General features: G+C 42.2%; 1 protein-coding gene across 2 annotated transcripts in view; it reads left to right on the plus strand.

Annotated features, from left to right (window-relative positions):
* The window catches only part of ZNF121 (zinc finger protein 121), a 13,629-nt gene extending 5,981 nt beyond the window's left edge, over positions 1 to 7,648 (plus strand). The window contains exons 2-5 of one of the 2 annotated variants that reach the window (XM_011954898.1): positions 3,903 to 3,983; positions 5,119 to 5,192; positions 5,588 to 5,645; positions 6,176 to 7,648. In XM_011954898.1, coding sequence (XP_011810288.1) covers positions 5,643 to 5,645; positions 6,176 to 7,345 — 1,173 coding nt within the window. In that variant the 5' untranslated portion in view covers positions 3,903 to 3,983; positions 5,119 to 5,192; positions 5,588 to 5,642 and the 3' untranslated portion in view covers positions 7,346 to 7,648. The remainder of the gene's footprint in view (positions 1 to 3,902; positions 3,984 to 5,118; positions 5,193 to 5,587; positions 5,646 to 6,175) is intronic. The other variant, XM_011954897.1, reaches the window with a different exon arrangement.
* The last annotated feature ends 1,139 nt before the right edge of the window (positions 7,649 to 8,787 follow it).

An 8,787-nucleotide genomic window follows, 5' to 3' on the forward strand; every position in this document is an offset into this window, starting at 1 on the left:
TGGAGACAAGGTCTCTCTGTCACCCAGGCTGGAGTGCAGTGGTATGATCATGGCTTACTGCAGCCTCTGCCTCCTGGGCTGAAGCAGTCCTCTCCCGAGTAGGTGAGGTGCACACCACCACACCTGGCTACTTTTTGTACTTTTTAGTAGAGATGGGTTTTCATCCTGTTGCCCAGGCTGGTCTTGAACTCCTGAGCTTAAGCGATCTGCCTGTCTCAGGCTCCCAAAGTGATTTTCTTTCTTTAAAATTTCCCTAGGTCACTGCCTCCTTTTCAGCACTAGATGGAATCTTAAGCCCACGTTTGCCTCTGCTCTAGCAAACTATCAAGAATACTGTCCATCCAGAATGAGGGAGTCCTAAAGGGCATATTCCAGCACTGTGGGCAGGCTGGCTGTGTGTTCATGCCCAGGTGACCTGTGTAGCATACCCCTACAGTATGGTGCTCCTGAACAGCCACTCTGATTTGACTTTCTCCTTTGGCCGAGATATAAAACAGAGTTTCCAGGGCTGGGGATGGTAGTCTTGCCTCCCCTCTTTGTCCCTGGATGTCCTCAGGGATGTTTCTCCCTTCAGACACTTGTGTGATGCTTCCTGTGGATTGAGACAGGGAGGGACTGATCTTTTACCAGGGAACCCAGGATGGTGGAGAAGGCGGTTGTCCACCTTGATCTCATTTTTTTTCCAGTGTAGAAACTGTGAATTGGTAGAAATTTTCCATGTTCTTGGAAATTTGATTCTCTTAACGTCTCCTTGGAGTTTTTTCACTTCTTTGTAGCCCCAGAAACTGCCTAATTTTTATATTTGAGATCAGGGACATTGCTGGTGATAATTTTCCCAATGTGTATTTGGTTTTGGTTTTCTGTAAGGGGGTTGAAACCAGCTTGCTTCTGTGCTACCATTTTGGAACCATTAATGCTTCATGCTTCTAATAAAGCTGTCTAAGGTATTTTCAGGCAGGGCACAATGGTTCATGCGTGTAATCCTAACACTGGGAGGCTGACGTGGGAGAATTGTTTGAGACTAGCCTGGGCAACATAGTGAAACCTCAGGTCTATAGTAAAAAATAATAATAATAATAAAATAAAAAAAAAATAATTTTTAAAAATTAGCCAGGTGTGGTAGTATGTGCCTATAGTCCCACATGCTTGAGAGGCTGAGGCAGGAGGATTGCTTGAGCCCAGGAATATGAGGTTGCAGTGAGCTATGATTGCCATCACTCTAATCCAGCCTGGGTGACAGAGTAAGAGCCTGTCTCTAATTTTTAAAAATGTGTTTTCTACTTCCTATTCATTGGATATGATCAGTATAGTGGTATCAACATAGTGTACCAGTGTGGTGTTTCATGGAATGTCATTTTCTCTGGGGACTAAGTTAGACAGAGACCTGGAGAACTGACACATGCTAGGGGCAATGCTGTGAAGATACACTGTTGGGCCTGCCAGGTGAAAGGTAACTGAGTCTTGTTTTTTTCAAATTGGTATGGAGAAGAGACATTAGCTATGTCAGTGCCTGCATACCAAGTGACAGAAATTATGTTGATTTATCTAGTAAAGACATTACGTTTTGAAAAATGGCTAAGTTCATGATTTATGAATGATTTTGGTGTGGTAATTGAGTGAGAGGTTATGATTCTCCACTGGGATAAGTCTAGTTTTTGGCTACTGTAGTTTAGACTTTTTTACATGGATAGAGCAGTATTCAAGTGCAGAGATTGGCACACTATGGCCCATGGGCCATGTCTGTCCCTCTGCGTGTTTTTTATATATAAAGTTCAATCAGAACACAACCGTATTCGTTTGTTTACATTTTCTATGGTGTTTTCCATGCTACAACAGTAGAGTTGAGTAGCTGCAACAGAGACCTTGTGGCCCCTAATGCCTAACGTATATTTTGTGGCTCCTTAGAGTAGGATTTGTTAACTGCTTATCTAGTTCATTTCTGGGGACACCACGATCGGTTAGCCACCACCACAGACCTCTGTAGGTCAGGGCATTCTGATTACTGGTACATTTCCACTGTCCTTGATAGTTGATTTTCTCACCTTGTCTTTGGTGACTAAATACTACTCTCTTGATTTCTGCTCTTCTGGGTCCCCCCTTCATCTCGATTGAAAGCAGGGAACTCAGCTGGGCACGGTGACTCAACGCCTGAAATCCCAGCACTTCGGGAGACCTGGGTGGGCAGATCACCTGAGGCCAGGAGTTCGAGACCATCTTGGCCAACATGGTTAAACCCTGTCTCTACTAAAAATACAAAAAATAAAATAAAAAAAATTAGCCGAGTGTTGTGGCAGGCGCCTGTAATCCCAGCTACGTGGGAGGCTTAGGCAGGAGAATCACTTGAACCCAGGAGGCAGAGGTTGCAGTGAGCCTAGACTGCGTCATTGCATTCCAGCCTAGGCAACAAAAGCAAAACTCAACAAACAAAACAAAACAAAACAGGGAACTCATCTCACTGATGGTATTCTTTGCAGTCATACCTGTCCTATGAAGGAGAATACCAACAGGGCTTTTCAAGAATTACGATACTCCTCCCACTACTCTCAATAACCTTTGTGAAGAGAGTGTCTTCTGCTCTGTCAACAAAGGGTGGGGGAGTGGGCTATACAGATGACACATAGTAAATCCAGTGCAACACTCCTGTCTCTCTAGGATTCTCTTCTTCACATTATGCCAGGGAGGCTCCGGCATATGAGCCTCATTAATTATAACAATTTCAGCCCTGAGAACATAAGAAATAGCTTTATTTCAGGGGTGTCCTAAAGAAGCTCTCTGATTTTTTTTTTTTTGTTGGACGGAATCTTGATCTGTTGCCCAGCCTGGAGTGCAGTGGCACGATCTCGGCCCACTGCAGACTCCGCTTCCTGAGTAAAAGCGATTCTCCTGCCTCAGCCTCCTGAGTGGTTGGGACTACAGGCACCTGCCACCATGCCTGGCTAATTTTTGTATTGCTTGAACCAGGGTGGGCAGCGGCAGAGGTTGCAGTGAGCTAAGATTGCGCCACTACACTCCAGCCTGGGTGACAGAGCAAAAATCTGTCTCAAAAAAAAAAAAAGAGAGAGAGAGAGAGATGTAATACTACTCATGATATTAAAAAAGCTACAAAAGACTTAATATTCAAACTATTGACAATATTGTTTTAAAAAAAATGATCTCGGCAAGGCACGGTGGCTCACGCCTGTAATCCCAGCACTTTGGGAGGCTGAGGTGGGTAGATCACCTGAGGTCAGGAGTTCAAGACCAGCCTGGCCAACGTGGTGAAATCCTGTCTGTATAAAAATACAAAAAAAAAATTAGCCAAACCTGATGGTGGGTGCCTGTAATCCCAGCTGCTCGGGAGGCTGAGGCAGGAGAATCACTTGAACCTGGGAGGTGGAGGTTGCAGTGAGCTGAGACCGTGCCATTGTACTCCAGCCTGGGTGACAGAGTGAGACTGTGTCTCAAAAGAAAACCAAAAAACAAAATAATGATCTCTCTTTGCACTTGCATTATTTCCTATTTGGATACACGTTTTAATGGTTTTTATTTAATTTTTTTCGAGACAGAGTCTCACTTTATTGCCTCGGCTGAGAGTACAGTGGCACAATCATGACTCACTGCAGCCTCGACCTCCCTGGGCTCAGGTGATTCTCCCAGCTCAGTCTCCCAAAATTCTGGGATTACAGGCATGAGCCACTGCGCCCAGTCTTTAATGGTTTTAAATGTGTATTTAAGTTTGGATAGTGGGTATTTGGTCAGAGATAACCAGTCTCCTCAGGGCACAAAAAGATGAGATATATGAAATTTGAGCTCTTTTAAAGTAGTTTCACTACTCTCTTTAGAAATATAGTTATTTTTTCTTGGTTATGTTTGTCGTTTCCTTCATAAGCCTCTTCCATTGGTGTATCTTTCCCTCTGTACAGGACCTGTTCAAACTCAGTCTGTCTCTTGACTGGAGGAGGAGGAGGAAAAGTTGAGCACATTGCCAACTGGAGTTCTCTAAGGTGAGTGTGAAGAACATTCCTAGTCAATGATAAGTTCAGTATGTTGGGAAGCATAATGAAGATATATTTAAAAGATGTACTTTGTCACAGAACATGGGACCATTGGACTTGGAAGTTTTAGGGTATCTTCAACTTTCCATATTTCTCCTTTTCATCTAACCCAGACTTTCATGTGATTTTGCAAACGATGTGCTCTTATATCTTTTTGCTTATGACTTTTTTTTTTTTTTTGAGACAGAGTCTCACTCTGTCGCCCAGGCTGGAGTGCAGTGGCTGGATCTCAGCTCACTCCGCCTCCCGGGTTTACGCCATTCTCCTGCCTCAGCCTCCCGAGTAGCTGGGACTACAGGCGTCCGCCACCTTGCCCGGCTAGTTTTTTTGTATTTTTTTTTAGTAGAGACGGGGTTTCACCATGTTAGCCAGGATGGTCTCGATCTCCTGACCTCGTGATCCGCCCGTCTCGGCCTCCCAAAGTGCCAGGATTACAGGCTTGAGCCACCGCGCCCGGCCTGCTTATGACTTTAACGTGTGCTCTTTATCCAAATCATTTCTACTTTCCTTCCCTAATAATACTATTTCTGTTCATTATCTCATTTAATTTCTATAGAATAAATTGTTTAAAAAGTTACTAAATTGCCGAGCGTGGTGGCTCATGCCTGTAATCCCAGCAGTTTGGGAGGCTGAGGCGGGTGGATTTTTGAGGTCAGGAGTTCGAGACCAGCCTGGCCAACATGGAGAAACCCCATCTCTACTAAAATTACAAAATTAGCCGAATGTGGTAGCGCATGCTTGTAATCCCAGCCACTTGGGAGGCTGAGGCAGGAGAATCGCTCGAACCCAGGAGGCAGAGGTTGCAGTGAGCCGAGATCGCGCCACTGCACTCCAGCACTCCAGTCAGGGTGACAGAGTGAGACTCTGTCTCAAAAAAAAAAAAAAGAAATTACTAGGTTTAGACCCCAAGTCCTTATGATTGCCAAATATTAGTCATGTATAAACTGTTCAAATCTATGTTTGTTTAATTTTTTTGAGTGTGCTGAATATGAAAAACACAAATGAGCTTTATAATTCTGACTTATTTAACCTACCGTTTTGTTCTCAGACCCTATTTTTTTTCTTTTTTTCTGTTTTACTTCAGAATGGCAAGTTAAAACCAAAGTGTCAGCACTTCAACAACTTTTTTGGCTTAAAACATCAAACGGCATACAAATGGTAAGATTAAGATTTCTTATTTACCACACTCAAAAAAGATTGGGAATTCAGTTATAAAGAATCAGCAAAAATGAGAGATATTTGAGAGAGGTAACATTTACTCAAGCAGGAGGAATGTCTCTAGAGCAAGGGTCCCCACTGGCACTGTTTCTATTAGAGTTAGGAACTGGGATGCACAGCGGGAGGTGAGCGGCAGGTGAACAGAACTTCATCTGTACGTATAGCCATTCCCCATCACTCGTATTACTGCCTGTCTTATTACTCTGCCCGTCAGATCAGTAGTAGCATTCGATTCTCAGAGAAGCGCAAACCTTACTGTGAAGCACCCATGTGAGGGTTCTAGATTGTGTGCTCCTTATGAGCCTGATGATCTGTCACTGTCTCCCGTCACCTAGATGGGACTGTCTAGTTGCAGGAAAACAAGCTCAGGTCTCCTGCTGATCCTACTTTATGGTGAGTTGTATAATTATTTCATTATATGTTACAATGTAATAATAATAGAAATAAAGTCACAGTAAATGTAATGTTCTTGAATCATGCTGAAACCGTCCCTATCCCACCCTCATTCCACCCCTGTTTGTGGAAAAATTGTCATCTATGAAATTGGTCCCTGGTACCAAAAAGGTTGGGGACCTCTGCTGTAGAGGGATACTCATAATGAATTTGGGGATACCCTAATTCTGTCTTAAAACTTCGTGCTTCAGCGTTCTCACAAGTACAGATTATCACATATGTAGCTAGATAGATAATAAAAATAATTTCATGAAAATATATAGGAATTATTTCAAGGTTCTTAGAGCAAATGGCACAGGGTTCTTGCAGGTTTTCTTCATTCAACTTGTAAAAAATCCATGGGGCAGCAACTGTATTCATGTAATGAAAATGGCAAAAATTATAATAATAATGTGTCTGATTTCAGATGGGTAAAATCTATTGATAAGTCTGAAAAATCCTTTAATCATCATTCATCCCTTTATTAACAGGCAGAAATCCACAATGGAGAGGAACTCTGTGACTTTATGGAAAATGGAGAACTCTTCAGTGAACACTCATGCCTTAATGCACACATGGGAACTGAAAATACAGGGGACACTTATGACTGTGATGAGTATGGAGAAAACTTTCCCATGTTACACAACAGTGCCCCTACTGGAGAGACGCTTTCTGTGTTGAATCAGTGCAGAAAAGCCTTCAGCCTGCCACCAAATGTTCACCAGAGGACGTGGATAGGAGACAAGTCCTTTGAATACAGTGACTGTGAGGAAGCCTTTGTTGATCAGTCACATCTTCAGGCAAATAGGATAACTCACAATGGAGAAACACTCTATGAACAGAAGCAGTGTGGGAGAGCTTTTACTTACTCCACAAGCCATGCTGTGTCTGTTAAAATGCATACTGTAGAAAAACCCTATGAATGTAAGGAATGTGGAAAATTCTTTAGATATTCTTCATATCTTAATAGTCACATGCGAACCCATACTGGGGAGAAACCCTATGAATGTAAGGAATGTGGGAAATGCTTCACTGTTTCTTCACACCTAGTTGAACATGTAAGAATTCATACTGGAGAGAAACCTTATCAATGTAAGGAATGTGGAAGAGCCTTCGCTGGGCGCTCAGGCCTTACTAAACATGTACGAATACACACTGGAGAGAAGCCCTATGAATGTAACGAATGTGGGAAAGCCTACAATAGGTTTTATCTACTAACTGAACATTTTAAAACTCACACAGAGGAGAAGCCCTTTGAATGTAAGGTATGTGGAAAATCCTTCAGAAGCTCTTCATGCCTTAAGAATCACTTTAGAATTCACACTGGAATAAAACCCTATAAATGTAAGGAGTGTGGGAAAGCATTCACTGTTTCCTCAAGCTTACATAATCATGTAAAAATCCATACTGGAGAGAAGCCCTATGAATGTAAGGACTGTGGGAAAGCCTTTGCTACATCTTCACAACTCATCGAACACATAAGAACTCACACTGGAGAGAAACCGTATATATGTAAGGAATGTGGGAAAACCTTCCGTGCTTCTTCACACCTACAGAAACATGTTAGAATTCACACTGGAGAGAAACCCTATATATGTAACGAATGTGGGAAAGCCTACAATAGATTTTATTTGCTTACTAAACATTTAAAAACACACTGAAGAAAAACTCTGAATGTAAGGAATTTGGAAATCTTTTAGGAATTTCTCATACCATAATTACCACATTTGAATTCACACTGAAGAGAAATCTTATTGGTACAAAGAATGTGGGGAGGCCTTCAGTTATCCCCATTCACTTTGAAGACATGAAAGTACTTGTATTCTCTGTGTCCCCCATAAATTTTAGGAATGTTAGGGCGCCATTGGATTTTTTTTTTTTTTTTTTTTTTTGAGACAGAGTTTTGCTCTTGTGATCATCCAGGCTGGAATGCAATGGCATGATCGCGGCTCACTGCAACCTCTGCCTCCTGGGTTCAGGCGACTCCTGCCTCAGTCTTTGAGTAGCTTGGATTACAGGCGCCCTCCACCACGCCCAGCTAATTTTTGTACTTTATTAGTAGAGATGGGGTTGGCCATGGCTGGTCTTGAACTCCTGACTTCAGGTGATCCACCCGCCTTGACCTCCCAAAGTGCTGGGGTTACAGGCATGAACCACTGCACCCGGCCTTTTTTTTTTTTTTAGTTGTTGTTAATACACATTCTTCTCCTCAAGCGATTGGATTGTGATCACAATCCAACATTTGAGAACTCACCCTGGGGCCATACAATATAGGAAACACAGAAAGCCCTCATTATTTCCTTAGGCCTTTCTAAGTATGTAAGATGTTGCAATGGAGAGAAACCCTATTGATACAAGATACAGGCATGCCCTGTAGATATTGCGAGTTTGGTTCCAGACTACCACTATAAAGCGAGTATCACAATAACGAATCATACAAATGTTTTGGTTTCCCAGTGCATATAAGTTAGGTTTACATCATATGGTAGTCTCTTGTGTGCAGTTGTGTTACGTCTAAGTAAAGAACCTTACTTTAAAATACTTTATTGCCAAAAAGTGCTAATGATGATGTGAGATTTTGGCGAGTTGTAATCTTTTTGCTTGTAGTAGGTCTTGCCTCAGTGTTGATGGCTGTTGGTCAGGGTGGCTGTGGCAGTTTCTTAAAATAAGACAGCAGTGAAGATTGCTGCATTGATTGACTCTTCATTACATGAAAAACTTCTCTGTAGCCTGCGATGCTGTTTGATAACATTTTATGCATAGTGAAACTTCTTTTAGAATTGGACTCAATCTCTCAGACTTCGCCACTGCTTGATCAACTAAGTTGATGTAATATTGTAAGTCTGTTGTCATTTCAACAGTGTTCACAGCATCTTCACCAGGAATAGATTTCATTTCAGGAAACCACTCTTTTTGCTCATCTGTACAAAGCAACCTCTCATCTGTTCAAGTTTTTTCACGAGATTGAAACAATTCTGTCACATCTTGAGGCTCCATTTCTAATTCTAGTTGTCTTTTTTCCATCACATCCACAGTTACTTTTTCCACTGAAGACTTGAACCCTTCAGAGTCACCTCTGAAGGTTGGAATCAACTTCTTCCAA

Source organism: Colobus angolensis, unplaced genomic scaffold (genome assembly GCF_000951035.1).
Source record: "Colobus angolensis palliatus isolate OR3802 unplaced genomic scaffold, Cang.pa_1.0 Scaffold39, whole genome shotgun sequence".
NCBI classification, from domain to species: domain Eukaryota; kingdom Metazoa; phylum Chordata; class Mammalia; order Primates; family Cercopithecidae; genus Colobus; species Colobus angolensis.